The sequence below is a fragment of the Octopus bimaculoides genome, chromosome 1 (genome assembly GCF_046866305.1).
Source record: "Octopus bimaculoides isolate indiv1 chromosome 1, ASM4686630v1, whole genome shotgun sequence".
Lineage (NCBI taxonomy): Eukaryota > Metazoa > Mollusca > Cephalopoda > Octopoda > Octopodidae > Octopus > Octopus bimaculoides.
The window spans coordinates 100,400,401-100,415,780 of record NC_142928.1 but is presented as its reverse complement, the minus strand read 5'-3'; the positions used below and the strand labels follow the sequence as shown (position 1 = coordinate 100,415,780).

At 34.7% G+C, this 15,380-nt stretch overlaps 1 protein-coding gene and 1 long non-coding RNA gene across 5 annotated transcripts in view; one reads left to right on the top strand and one right to left on the bottom strand.

Annotated features, from left to right (window-relative positions):
- Positions 1–15,380, top strand: part of LOC106872261 (cyclic nucleotide-gated channel beta-3) — an 846,337-nt gene that overhangs the window by 756,134 nt on the left and 74,823 nt on the right. For all 4 annotated transcript variants that reach the window (XM_089354856.1, XM_089354849.1, XM_052968620.2 and 1 more), the window contains one exon: positions 2,108–2,316. In XM_089354856.1, the coding sequence (XP_089210982.1) occupies positions 2,108–2,316 (209 nt within the window). The remainder of the gene's footprint in view (positions 1–2,107; positions 2,317–15,380) is intronic.
- Positions 7,434–15,380, bottom strand: part of LOC128248105 (uncharacterized) — a 17,553-nt gene continuing 9,606 nt past the window's right edge. Inside the window, exons 2-3 of the long non-coding RNA XR_008264372.2 lie at positions 9,102–9,169; positions 7,434–7,872 (exon numbers count right to left, since the gene is read on the bottom strand). This is a non-coding gene — a long non-coding RNA (uncharacterized LOC128248105). The remainder of the gene's footprint in view (positions 7,873–9,101; positions 9,170–15,380) is intronic.

Genomic DNA, 15,380 nt, shown 5'->3' with positions numbered 1-15,380 from the left:
AATGCCTTAACATCATAGCATTTAAACTGGCCATATCTGGCCCAAATATTCTTTCTGTTTTATTTTCAAACTAGCCAGATCAGACCTCTTAGGCCTACTCTACAATGTCATTCCCAAAGTAAAGAATCCCATCACTGAAATGTCAAAGCTACAATACAATGCATGAGTAATTCACAATAATGTAACCATTATATTTGATAGAGTAATCTTAGCGCTAAAGGGTTAAAATAGTAATTCTGTTATGAATACTTTGGTAGTAAGGGTAATGTAAGATACTATTGATAGTAATTGTCATTTAGTTAATAGTTATACAGATTTGGTATAGTGTTGTTGCTGTTGTGTAACCTTAGGTAAGCCTTGGTCAAGCAGACTAGATAATTTAGGATCACATTACCTAAAATCATTTTTCCTGTTTTTAGATGATAGGATTTGATTTTGTGTAGGTTTAGCTACTCTTTCCAGCAAATCAAGTGACTACATTGAGAGTTCAGTTATGACCAAGTAGACTTATATAATAAAACGCATTCCCGATGTAGCTATTTGGCCTCCTTATATATCTGTATCATGATTGTCATAATATGTCTTGACCTGAGGGAAATTTAGCTGCTATTTCTAAACAGTTGAGTGACTGTGTAGGTGTTCCATCTTTAGCTTTGGTAGTTGTGTTGGTGGCCATGAGGTAGTAGTGTAAGTGATCTTCCGATTGTGTTTGTGTTGAGTAATCAGAATTGTAGCAATAAGATAAGCCTGTCACACTCTTGGTCAGTGGCTTATAAGTTTATTACATTGTATAAACTCTGGTTTAGCATCACCTAGAACAATGTTTACATAAGTGAGAATCAATCAGTGTTTGGTATTGCAATGGACAGTATAGAAATGTGTGCATGGAACATGTGATATGCTATTCAACCAGCATGGATTAATTTAGATTACTGCAGAGAGATGTCCAATGTGGCTTAAATTGGTCTCTGGAATTTTCTATTACTAGGGTTTTATTATGACAAATTAGGCATCCATCCCTGAATATGACTATAAATAGGAAATTGATATTGTTTAGTTAATTATTATCATTTTTTATATATATATATATATATATATATATATATATATATGGTGAAATGAATCTACTATACTCTTGTGTTTTTCTGTCACAACATATGAATGAGAAAGGAAGAGGTGATAGATGAAGAAGGAAGGAAGGGGTGATGGCAAACTTAGTTTTGGGATGATGGAAGTTCTGTGAAAAAAAAAATTAGAGTTTCAACTCTGCATGAGTATGTGTGTGTATGTAAAAGGGAGTCATGTGAATGTGTGTGTGTGTGTGCAATGGAAGTGGGATGGTGAACATTCAATGCTGGAAAGAAAAATCAAACAGCATTTCAACCCTGTGTGAGTATATGTGTGTATTTGTGTGCGTGTACAAGGGAAGTATGTGAATGTTTGTATCTGTTATTATTATCTACCTTATTTTGTACTTTATCTACTATAATAATACTCATGTTTTTCTCCATCACAACATATGAATGAGAAAAGAAGAGGTGATGACAAACTGGTAGTAAGAGTGTTTCAACTCTGTGTGAGTATATGTGTGTGTATGTAAAAGGGAGGTATGTGAATGTTTGTGTGTGTATATGCAATGGAAGTGGGATGGTGAACATTTAATGCTGAAAAGAAAAATCAAACAGCGTTTCAACTTTGTGTGAGTATATGTGCATATGTGTGTGCGTGTACAAGGGAAGTATGTGAATGTCAGTATATATGAACTAGCGTTCTTTCAGTAACAAACGATGATCGATGTCACATTCCAAAAGACAACCACTAGATAACATGGACAAGTGTATTAATTTGATTTACCATCCATTTTCATATATAAAATACTATAATTAGCCATCATTTTTGATGGCACAGGACCAGCTAGTTGAAAATAATGTTCTTGTAGTGTTCATGTATATTGCTAATTGTGTTTATGGTTGTATGTGAAGGTTTTGTTAATTGCCTGAATTGTGATTGATTAGAAGTCAGTATCCCTCATTTATGTGATTGTGTTTTGAATTGATACTGCTATCATAGTGATAATGATCATGTTCTTTTCTTTCTTCTTCTCTAGGTAAATTATATATGTCCTGGCTTGCATTAGTTACTCTGGCTTTTTTATACAACTGCACCGTGATACCTCTGCGGGGTGTCTTCCCTTACCAAACAGAGGACAACTTCTACTATTGGATGGCATTGGATTACCTGTGTGACTTTGTTTATTTAATTGACATCATTATTTTCAAGTCAAGAGTGCAATTTGTAAATGAAGGATTATTAGAGGTGAGATAATGATTTTGTTATTTTCCAAAATTAATGAACAAGAAAGGAGAATGACAATAAAATACGTTTTTATTAATAAAATTAAGATAACACTTTGCAGAGGCAACCACTCAGGATTTATTAGGTGTTGTTACTCAAAAGTCATGAAATAATAATTTAATTTTTTTTTTTTTGTCAATATTTATTGTTGTATTTTTGCTTCCTGTCAGCACATCAAGAACAGTGTTTCAAATTTATTGTTTAACAACTATCTATCAAGTTCATTTCAGAAAAAAATGTTTGCTCAAAGAAGACTTAAGATTACATGAGGTGCAAATAATAGAATGATTTGTGGTTGATGATGATTTTTTGTTTATCTACAAAGCTTTAGATGGAAAAATTTCAATGTTTATCTCTTTTTTCTAAACCATCAGAAATATAAGAGAATGAGTTCCATGAAAAATTGATAAAACAGTTGCAAGCACTGTTGCCTGCCAATGTATATAACATCAACTGATATTTAATCTATCCCTCAAAATAGCTATAACATGTGTTATCAGCTCAAGCCATGTGAAAAATCATTTATTGCCCTTTTAAACAAGCGATATTCCTCTGCTTTAATTCCTAAACTTAGGTATCACATCTGCATCATGGTTGGCTGATGTTTGAAGGAAGCAATAATTCACCTGTAAAGTACACATATTCGGTATTTTATTTATATATTTACATTTACAGGGTCACTTTAAACACAAGTAGCATTTAAAAAATAGATACAAAATTATGAAGAGTATCAAAGCTTTGGAGTACTACTGTAAGAGGATTCCATTAGAAGTATTTTAAGATTTAATTGAAATCATCTCAAAATTGAGTAGATTAAAAAGAAAGAACTACATTAAGAATTTTTTCTCAAGTATATTAAAATGCACCATCATTTATTTTTAATGTTTTGTATTTGGTGTAGCTTTTAATAATTGATAATACATTTTTATTTACATGCCTTGTGTAAAAAAAATGTAGGACATTTGGTGGTCTAGTAGTTTTTTCCCTTTAGAAAATAACATTCCAATGTTTGTATTTATTCTACAGATCCTTCAAATATATACCTAAATGTTTTTTTGTTTTTTTTTTACTTGCTAATATAAAGAATAAGTATTACTGAAAGCCTGACATTCAGTAATGAGTGTGCTAACTCAATTCTTTGAGCTAACAACAAACTACATTCTGAAAGCACTGTATATGTATGTATATGCACAACTGGGCCCTCCAGCTATCCGTCTTCTCTCTAACTGCAGCTTTTTCTTGATACCTCTAGTGTTCCACTTAACCCAGAACCATTGCACTTGTATACCAGCAAATATTTGAAAATACATTTGCATTAGGGGCTGATACACCCATTACTAACATTGCTTTGTTTTGGGGCCAGTGTTTTCGAGGATGGGGGTTCTTTTTCTAAAACTTCAGAACTTCATCTGCCTTGGCCCTTGTAAGAAGTGTTTGATAGTTTGATTTCCACTGATACTAAATAACAAAATCTGAATATTTTTAGACTAGTGTTACTCAGGTTATGGACAAAATGAAGTGACAAGAGCACCAATAATGACTAACAATTACAACATTGATGCTTTGTGCTTGTTGACAGTGTTATTTCTTTACTACCCACAAGGGGCTACACACAGAGGGGACAAACAAGGACAGACAAACGGATTAAGTCGATTATACCGACCCCAGTGCGTAACTGGTACTTATTTAATCGACCCCGAAAGGATGAAAGGCAAAGTCGACCTCAGCGGAATTTGAACTCAGAACGTAGCGGCAGACGAAATACCGCTAAGCATTTCGCCCGGTGTGCTAACGTTTCTGCCAGCTCGCCGTTGACAGTGTTGCAAGACAAATAATCCGCTGCCTACAAAAAGATTGTCATTATTTCAGCCTTGGTTTAACTCTCTTCAAACAGACCTGTGATCAAAGTCATTCCAGCCTTTAATAAGACATTGTGTATCTAGTATTACATTATTTATTGTTTCCTTTTCTTGTTTTTTAAGTGGTCAAGGAAGATTTGATGGCTATTTCTCACAAATTCAGTGATCACATAGAAGCTCTATTATTGATTCAGAAGTATAGTTGTTGTTTGCATATATAAATTGTTTAATAAATTATTGGTGTATTATGAGCATTTTGTTTCAATGCTGTACTATACTGCAGAATATATCTATAAACTGTAACCAAAATTAAGTAACAGACAGCTATAAACACCTTGTCTTTTTATATAAAATATCTTTATGACTAAAACCTATTGATATATTCTACAGTATAATATAGCATTGAAACAAAATATTAATGCACTAATAGTATTAATGCACTAATAGTAATTACTATTAATAGTATATTAATAGTAATTACACTTGCTGCCAAAACAGAAAGACCGGTTTGCATATATCATATAATGCTAGTAGGTCAATCATCTTTACATAAGCCTGTAGTAATAGTGAGTTTATAAGTAGTGTCTCTATAGACAGTTTAGAAGTGTACCTGGTCATTGAGGAAATCTCAATACAAAACTGAAGTTAGTCTGGCTTATCTACTTTTCCTGTCACCAAGATGTTTACATCTGTCTATTACACAGTATTGGTTAAATATATATATATATATATATATATATATATATATACACACACACACACACACACACACACACACACACACACAGTAGTATATGTTAGATATAATGTTAGTATGTGCTTCTTAAGTTTTTGAAGCAAGTTTTTTTTATATTGTTATCACTGATGTTATGGAAAGAAAAATTTAAAAGGTTAATGGAAGGTGAGTCACTTGTTGTGATGGTAGTTTTAAAGATGTGAAAAATGCTGCAATTGGTTACTCAAGAAAAATATACCATGTTTGATGCCATAGAAGATGCACTGGCATATTAAATGCACTACAATTCAGTGGAACATATTCAGAAAAAAGCTTTTCATGCATTCATACTTGTAATATAGGCCCAACTTTGCATATAGAAATTTGAGTAATTTTCTTTTAGTTTTTTTTTTTTTGCGGTGGGGTGCAAAAAGTGAGATGGAAAATAGAATTAATAGAAATAACAATGGTGCATGTTGATTAAATAAAACTGTCATTAAGGTTTACCAGTGATAATGCACTTGCATTTTTGCTGGGATAGTTGGGCTATGCATAAATATATATGCAATTGCATATCAGGAAAAAGAAATTGTTGTCTGTGTGAAACTTATATCTTGGGGAACTTATATCTTGCACCTAAGGCTATATGTTGTTAGAAATCAGTATAATCATAAGAACAGTTTCTACATAGAAGCTTCTGCATTTATCTTTTATTTCTAAAGTTATTTAATTTCCAGAAGTAGCTTGTAATTGTATTGTCATGATGACTCAAAGACAAGGTTTTGAGGTTGATTTTCTGTTAATTTTTCCTCATAAGCATGGAACCCAAGGTTTCAGAGGAAAAAGAACTGGAAGTTGTGGCTTTCATGCGTTTTAAAGAAAGTTAACAATGTAAGTTAAGTGAAATAGTTACAGCTTGGAATTGAAACTAAGAGCTTACTTCCTTCTCTACAGCAAACAGACACCTGTATATTTGGCCACATGAAATAAACATTATAGATAGCTACATGACTGTCCTAGATATTTATTTTGACATAGTACAATTTTAAGTACAAGGTCATAGTTGATTGATTCAACTCCTATAATATACAGATGCATATTTTAGCAACAGCCTTCTCTTAATAGCAAGTGCCATAATCTAGTAAGTGTCCAGAAAGTTGACTCTATATAATTTTGAGTGCTAGTTGAAAATATTGGGTTGAGTAAAAAGTAAGCAATGTTTTAAACCATGAAGAATTTGTACCATTTTGCAGAGGTTTGAATCACTTTTAAATTTTATTTTCGCAATTGTCTGAAAATACAGACATAGACTTTCCGAAATGCATCAATAAATTAACAACAAAAACCTTCCCTAAACCCAAACTCTTCAAAATGAAGGTTATGGTTACTGTTTAGTGGTGTACTGCTGGACTCATCCACTATAACTTCTTAAAACTCAGAAAAACCATTACTGCAGAAGCATATCGCCATGAAATTGCCAAAATGAACGAAAAACTGCTACACCTCCATCCCAGACTGGTCAACAGAAGAAGGCCAATCATTCTTCATGACAATGCTCAATCACTTTTCACTAATAATGCTCCAGAGGTTGAGGGAACTTGGCTATGAAGTTCTTCCCCATCCAGCTTATTCCCCAGACCTTTCTCCTACTGACTATCACTTTTTCAAGAACATTGATGGTTTCCTGCAAGAGGAGCTCAAAAATCAAACTGATACTGAAAGTGCCTGCAAAGAGTTCATCAGCTCCAGAACTCCAGATTTTTATGTTACTGGAATAAACAAACTTGTAACTCGTTGGCAAAAATGTGTTGATAATAAAAGTACTTACTCTGATGAGTAAAATGTCCACATTGTTGAAATATATTGTGATAAATTTCCTGTTTCAAAACGTTGCTTACTTTTTACTCAGCCTGATATCATATTTTACTTTATGCACACAGAGAGAGAGAGAGAGAGAGCAAAGTCATGTTTTCTATGTTCTAAGATATTAATTGAACTCTTAACATTTTCATCTTCAACCACCTATGCCAACCAGTATTTTCTAAAATCCTAATACATCTTTCAGTGATTTCTTCTCATGCCTGCATTATATTAGTACTTGCCTTGAAATTAATTAGTTTATTAGATTATATTTAAAGTAGGCATAATAACTAAAGTATTCTTTACTTTCATAAATTAATATTAACACAATTTCAACTAGTTTAAAACCTTATTGTTGTAAGGATAAATGATAAAGAATTCAAACATAACATGGAGATTGAAAGTAGCATTAACAGCAAATAGTTTTGACATACTGACACCTTATCCCAAAATAAATGTTTCTCAGTTTATTATTATACAACATTTTGAATGAAAATAATCATTAGCAATATTAATTTAGTCAAGAAATTATCAATATTGAAGTAAAACAAAAATTAAATATAAGTATAAACTCATTTAATTAATACTGTAGATGCATTATTTTGATTAAACTAATACATTAATGTTCATAATATTCATTTAACCATTTCCTTTGTGCTCCTTCTCCATGTGTGTATGTAGATATATATTAATCAATAGCTATGAGTCCAACAAATTATACTTAGTTTTGCCCAAAGGCTTCACCAGACATTGAATGAAATGGTGTGGTTCAGTTGGTTAAATAGTATACCAGATAGAAGGATAGATATATAGGTAAAGAACTGATGGATACAGAAATCGCTCTGTGTAATGGTTGGAGAGGTGGAGAATGCACAGTTTCAAAGATGATGGAAGAAGAAGAAGTATTTATAGAAACTAATGGTGATGATGATGTATGAACAATGATTGAGAAGTGGAATACATGTCTGGTTATAAGGAAATATTACTTTTCTTGGAAACAGATGAGGTTTGGTGACAGGATCCAGCTGAAGAAAATTGGCTTGACAAAAATTCCATCCAACCCATGCATGCATGGAAAAGTGACTGCAAAAACAATAAGAAATTGGTTAGTATCAGTAAGATAAGTTGAGTTTTGGTAAAGGAGGTGCTAGTAGTTATGGAAGAAAATAGGTTGGAGTAGATGTGATGGAGGTGGTAGGGGTAAGTACTGAGGATTGGAGGTAGATCAACTCTCGCAAAGAGGAAAGGTTGGGGAGATAAGTGCAATCAGAAACATAAGCACAGAACAATGTGTATGTGAGGGATGCATGTGCCTCTGTGTGTGTGTATATAGCATTTTTCTGTTCAAACAAACTTGAGTCATGAGACAAACTCAGCTTCAGTTTCAATAACAAAGAACCATATCCTCTACTATATGTATTGAGCACTCCTCTTTCATTCATAAGCCAATGTGTGCAGCCAATGATGGCTTAGTTGGCTGAAACTTTGAAGTTACTGTCAACAATGGCTGAGTTCCTTTCAGGTGTTGAGCCTCACGGAAGCAAAGTGGCTGAGTTCCTTTTGAGCATTGGGCCTCATGGAGGCAAAATGGCTGATTTCATTTTGAATGTTGGGCCTCACAGAGGCCAAGTAGTTGAGTTCCATTCAAGTGTTGGGCCTCACAGAGGCAATGACTGAGACCTTTGGCATTATGTTGTACTTGAGAAGAAGACCCATCAAGCCGAGCAAAATCACAGTCATAGCAGATACCGATGTCATGCAAATAGCACGTAAAAGTACCCATTACACTCTCGGAGTGGTTGGCATTAGGAAGGGCATCCAGCCATAGAAAACCATGCCAAATCAGACTGGAGTCTGGTGCAACCTTCCAGTTTACTAACCCACCGTCCAACCCATGCCAGCATGGACAACAGATGTTAAATGATAATGATGATGATATATATTATATATAATGTGTGTGTGTGTGTAAGAAGCTTGCTTCCCAACCACATGGTTCTGGGTTCAGTTTTACTGTATGACACCTTGGGGAAGTGTCTTCTACTATAGCCTCAGGCCAATCAAAGCCTTGTGAGTGGATTTGGTAGACAGAAACTTTAAAAAGCCCATCTTATATATTTATATATATATATATATATGTGTGTGTGTGTGTGTGTGTGTGTGTGTGTGTATATGTATTTATATATATATGTGTGTATTTGTGTGTCTGTGTTTGCCTCCCCACCATCGCTTGACAACTGATGTTGATGTGTTTACATCCCTGCTGCAACTTAGTGGTTCACAAAAGAGACCGATAGAAAAAGTACTAGGCTTACAAAGAATAAGTTCTGGGGTCGATTTGTTTGACTCAAGATGGTGCTCCAGCATGACCACAATCAAATGACTGAAACAAATAAAAGAATATATATAACAATCTTTATATCCTACTCAATGTATATATATTGTTAGAATGCTGAATATTGTGGCATTCATCCTGAGAGAACCTCTCATACAGACACATGATGCTAAGATCACACATATATTGTTAGCAGACAAGAATTTGTCTGATATGAGCTCCTCATTATACTGCACTTCCTCAGTGACAAGTGCCTGCTCGCCACATACTAGCCAAATACTGTCAACAATATATAGAATAACAGTAGCTTTTCAACTACTGATGTCACAAATAGCCAGAAGGCTTATATAAAATAAATATTAGCAACAGAAGCAGCATTAATACTGAATGGCAATCTTTATATTCTACTCTAACAATACATCTACACTGAGTAGGATATGAAGATTGCTATTTGATATTAATACTGCTTCTGTCACTAATATTTTTTTAGTAAGCTTCTTGGCTGTTTACAGCATCAATGGCTTTTCAGCTATTGTTATTCTGTTTACCATGACAGTGAGTTGTTTCTGGTAAGCAGTGAGCATGTACCTGTCACTGAGGAAGTGCAGTATGCTGAAATCACATGATCTGGATGTTCCCACACCCATACCAGATGATTTGCATCTGCATGAGAGGTTCTATCAGGACAGATACTGGAGTATTTGGCATTTTAACAGGATATCCATATTGAGTAGAACATAAAGATTGCTATTCAGTATTAATACTCCTTCCATTGCTAATATGAGTGTGTGTAGGTGTGTGTGTGTGTGTGTGTGTGTGTGTGTAGCATAGCTATGTTGTTACAAAATATGCTACCCAACTACATGATCTCAGGTTCAGTCCTACTCCATAACTTAAGCAAGTAATGTTACTATCACCCGAGGCCAGCCAAAGTCTTGTGAGTACAATTGATAGATGGAAACTGAAAGAAGCCTGTTGTCTGTGTGCATGTGTGTGTGTGTATATATACCGTAAATCCTTGAGTATAGTCCGCCCTTGAGTATAATACGCAAGGGATTTTTAGGGGGCTGTATCTCTGAAACACCTAAACCTTGTGTATAATAGGCACCCTTCTCTAACTTGAGTCAATGAGGTCTATATAATGTCTTTGGTTTGTAAATATATATATGGTAATGTCCTTTATTATTATTGTATGTATGACATAATGCAAACGTGTAGCTTTTTTGTGCACTTTGTTTGCAGAAAATAAAGAAATAACAGTAATAACGTCAGTGAAAAATAAATGTTAGGTAAATTGCCTTTACATATTTATCACTTGGAAAATTTTGCTTAGAAAATATTTTTCATTTTTAACTTCGTATATAGTACGCACTAGAAATTTTGACCTTTAAATTTTGAGAAAAAAGTGTGGATTATACCCGAGGATTTACGGTATGTATATATATATATATATATATATATATATATATATAGTAAAATAAAGATTCAGATAGAATCAAGTACTTGAAAAGATATGCACCAGGTAGGGTTGGATAAACCTGTGGTTCTGGCCTACGATTGGTAAGAATCAAATTGGATATTCCAGTTATGTACACAGAGAAAACTAACCCTATGAGTATTTAGCATCTAAGGGGCTGGTCCAAAGCATGCATTACGTTGAATTGTACGTTGTTGGTATACTCTAGGGTATCCGACAAGTTGTAAATCCACTTGGTATATTATAATCAAATGAATAATAACAGATGATAGATAATTGTCAGCTCATTATAGCTGTTTCTTATGCCTTTTTCTATTAAAAATACATAAGAAACAGCTGTAATGAGCTGACAATTATCCAGTGTCTGTTATTATTCATTTGTGTGTGTGTGTGTGTATATACAGGCATGGCCAGGTGGTGAGAAACTTGCTTCCTAACTGCATGGTTCTGGGTTCAGTTCCACTGTGTGACACCTTGGACAGGTGTCTTCTACTGTATCCTCAAGCTGACCAAAACCTTGTGAGTGGATTTGGTTGATAGAAACTGTAAACAAAAAGCCCATTGTGTGTATGTATGTATCTTTATGTTTGAGTTTATCCCCCACCACTGCTTGACAACCAGGGCTGGTGTGTTACATGCCCATAACTTAGCAGTTAAGCAAAAAAGACCAATAGAAAGAGAACCAGACTTTAAAGAAAAATAAGTTCTGGGAATGATTTGTCAAACGACTTAAACAAGTAAAAGATAAAAGATATTAATGTTAGTATTAATATGTGTTTACCCCTGTCTTGATATCATGTGACAGTTGTAATCAAACGTCACTATCAAACAAGTGATGCTATTCATTTCTGTAAAAAAAAATATCTGTCCATAGGGAATATCACTTAGCTTAGAAACAGGTGAGGGTTGATAACAGCAAGGGCATCTAGCTCTAAAAAATCTGCTTCAACAAATTCTGTCTGACCCATGCCAGCTTGGAAAAAAATTGGACACTAAATGATGATGATATCCATTTGTTGTGTTTATATATGCTTCTATATATTTGTGTGTGTGTGTTTATGTTTACTTATGCATGTGTATGTCATATTTATGTATGTGAGTAAATGTATATATACAGTTGTATATAAAAATATATGTGTATATATCAGGTTGAGTAAAAAGTAAGCAACATTTTGAACCATGAAGAATTTGTACGAGATTTTTGCAGAGTTTTGAATTACTTTTAAACATTTTTTTTTTTTTTTTTTTTTTTTTGCAATTCTCTGATAATACAGACATAGACTTGCCCAAATGTATCAATAAATTAACATTGATATTTTTTCCACCGTTGTTACAATCATTTGAAATGGAAGTGTCAAAGCACAGTATTCAAGCAATTTTGCTACTCAACTTCAAAAAAGGACATAAAGCAGCTGAAACTGCTTGCAATATCAATGAAACATTTGGTGAGAAAATGACCAGTGAGTGGTCAGCTTGAAAATGGTTTAAGCAGTTTTGCAGTGGAGACCTGAACCATGAAGATCATGAGCATAGTTGACGCCTATCTGTCATTGATGACAGTCAACTAAAGACCATCATTGAGAAAGATCCATGTAAAGCCACTCGAACTGGCAAAAGAACTTCAAGTTAGCCAGAAAACTGCCTGCAACCATTTGCATGCGAGTGGAAAATCAAAAAAGCTCGACAAATGGATACCACATGATTTGAATGAAAATCAGAAAATGCACAGATATGAAATTTGCTTGTTGCTTCTTCTCCATAACTAGACTGATCCATTTGTCAACCATATTGTAACTTGCAATGAAAAGAGGATTCTGCACAATAATAAACGTTCTTCACAGAAGTTGGATGAAAATGAAGCACCAAAAACCTTCCTTAAACCCAAACTCTTCAAAAAGAAGGTTATGATTGCAGTTTGGTGGTGTACTGCTGGACTCATCCACTATAACTTCTTAAAACTCATTACTGTAGAAACATATTGCCAAGAAATTGCCAAAATGAACGAAAAACTGCTACTCCTCCGTCCCAGATTGGTTAACAGAATAGGGCCAATCATTTTTCACGACAATATTCAACCACACATTTCTCTAATGATGCTCCAGAAGTTGAGAGATCTTGGCTACAAAGTTCTTCCCCATCCAGTTTATTCCCCAGACCTTCCACCTACCGACTACCACTTTTTCAAGCACCTTGATGGTTTCTTGCAAGAGAATGAGTTCAAAAATCAAACTGATGCTGAAAGTGCATTCAAAGTGTTCATCAGCTCCAGAATTCCAGATTTTTATGTTACTGGAATAAACAAACTTGTAACTCGTTGGCAAAAATGTGTTGATAGTAAAAGTACTTACTTTGATGAGTAAAATTTCTGCATTTTTGAAATATATTGTGATAAATTTCATGTTTCAAAACATTGCTTACTTTTTACTCAGCCTGACACATCTGCATAAATTTGTATTTATATCCTTGTATATGTGTGCTTATGTACATGTCTTATTTGCATGTATATATGTATGTTTATATGTTTTGCATGTTTCAGTTATTTGAATGCAGCCATGCTTGAGCATTGCCTTTAAGCTCTTTTTTTTTTAGTTGAAGAAATTGACTCCAGAACTTATTCTTTATAATACAGTTCTATATTTAAGAGATGAAGAATTATTTACAATATTTACATTTGACGGATATTTGTCCTCATCTTGTTTGTTGTTAACGTTTCAGCTGATATACCCTCCAGCCTTCGTCAGGTGTCTTGGGGAAATTTTGAACCTGGGTTCTCATTCCTAATGATGTTACTATTATTATATTATTACTATTATTAATCAGGTCGCTGCCGTGAATCGAACTCGGAATCTTGGGGTTAGTAGCCTGCGCTCTTAACCACTACGCCATATGCCCGTGGGCAATTATGGAGTGAATTTTAGGGCTTATAAATCTATTATTTTTCTATCCTTCCTCAATACCGGTTCCCATATGCTATTCATATCTGCACTTGGTCTGCTTAGGAGGTTGTTGTGTCCTAGCATATGTACTGCTTCTTTTAGTTTTCGTATTTTCCAGTGTTGTTCCCTGTCTATTATTTTAACTTCATCCCACAGGGGGAGGTGGTCTCCATTTTGCCATACATGATCAGCTATACCTGATTTATCAATATCTCCTCGTGTCACAGCTTTGCGATGTTCTTCTACCCTTATTTTGAGGGTGCGACATGTTTCGCCTTTGTATAACCTACCACAGCTGCATGGAATGGAGTACACGCAGTTTTTGGTCATATTCTCTTCTGTTGGTGGTTTTACCTGAAGGAGATATTTGCGAAGTGTTGTATTGCTCTTGAATACTGCCCTGATGTCATATGGGCTGCATATCTTTTGTATCTTTTCGGAGAGGCCTTTCACATAGGGTAGACAGACTGTGGACAGTTTATTGGTTTCATCCTCTCTTTTCTTCATAATTGGAGTAGATAGTATGTTCTTGGGGTAGTTGTTTCTTAATAGATTGTTACTGAGCTTGATCATTTCTTCGTGGTGGGTATCACGATCGCTACTTATATTCTTTGCTCGACGTTTTAGGCACTGAGCAATTCCTCTCTTTACACTGTCTGGATGATGGGAATTGAAGTTAAGGTATCGCCCAGTGAAGGTTGGCTTGCGATATAGTGGAATACCTTTCTTGTGAATCTTAGGGAGACCGTACATGTGTGGTAGTTTACTGTAGTGTTGAGTCAGCTGTCTGTACTTCATTGGTGTGAAGTGATCCTTGTTCTTGATCAAGATCTGTGACAACTTCCTCTCTGTTTTCAGAGTTGGGTCTTTCTTTACTCTACTGTAGCTACCATCACTTATAAGACTTGCCAATTTTTCGGAGTAGTCAGACTTGTTCATCACCACTGTAGCATTTCCCTTGTCCGCTGGGAGAATTTGATGGAATTGTCTCTTTGTATCCTTTTAATAGCGAACTTTTTTTCCTTAGTGATGTTTGGTTTGGGAAGTTTCGCTTTTTCCAGTACCTGTCTCACCTTCCACCTTAGTTCATCTCCCTGAGCTTTTGGTATCTTTACGGCTATCTCTTCAATAGGGGCTATTATGTCCAAGTATGGCATGCGCTTGATGGTTGTCGCAAAGTTGAGACCTTTGTTTAGTACGGCTTCTTCGGAGTCTTCCAGACGTTGGCTACTTACATTAATCACTGCTTTCACATATGCTAGGACACAACAACCTCCTAAGCAGACCAAGTGCAGATATGAATAGCATATGGGAACCGGTATTGAGGAAGGATAGAAAAATAATAGATTTATAAGCCCTAAAATTCACTCCATAATTGCCCATGGGCATATGGCGTAGTGGTTAAGAGTGCGGGCTACTAACCCCAAGATTCCGAGTTCGATTCACGGCAGCGACCTGATTAATAATAGTAATAATAACAATAATATAATAATAGTAACATCGTTAGGAATGAGAACCCAGGTTCAAAATTTCCCCAAGACACCTGACGAAGGCTGGAGGGTATATCAGCTGAAACGTTGTGTTAACAACAAACAAGATGAGGACAAATATCCGTCAAATGTAAATAATGTAAATAATGTTATTCTTTGTAAGCCTAGTACTTATTCTATTGGTTTCTTTTGCCAAATCATTGTTACAGGGATGTAAACACACCAACATCTGTTATCAAGTGATGGTGTGGAGATAAACACACACACATAAATATATATATATATGACTGGCTTCTTTCAGTTCCGTCTACTAAATCCATTCACAAGGCTTTGATCAGCCCAAGGTTATAGTAGAA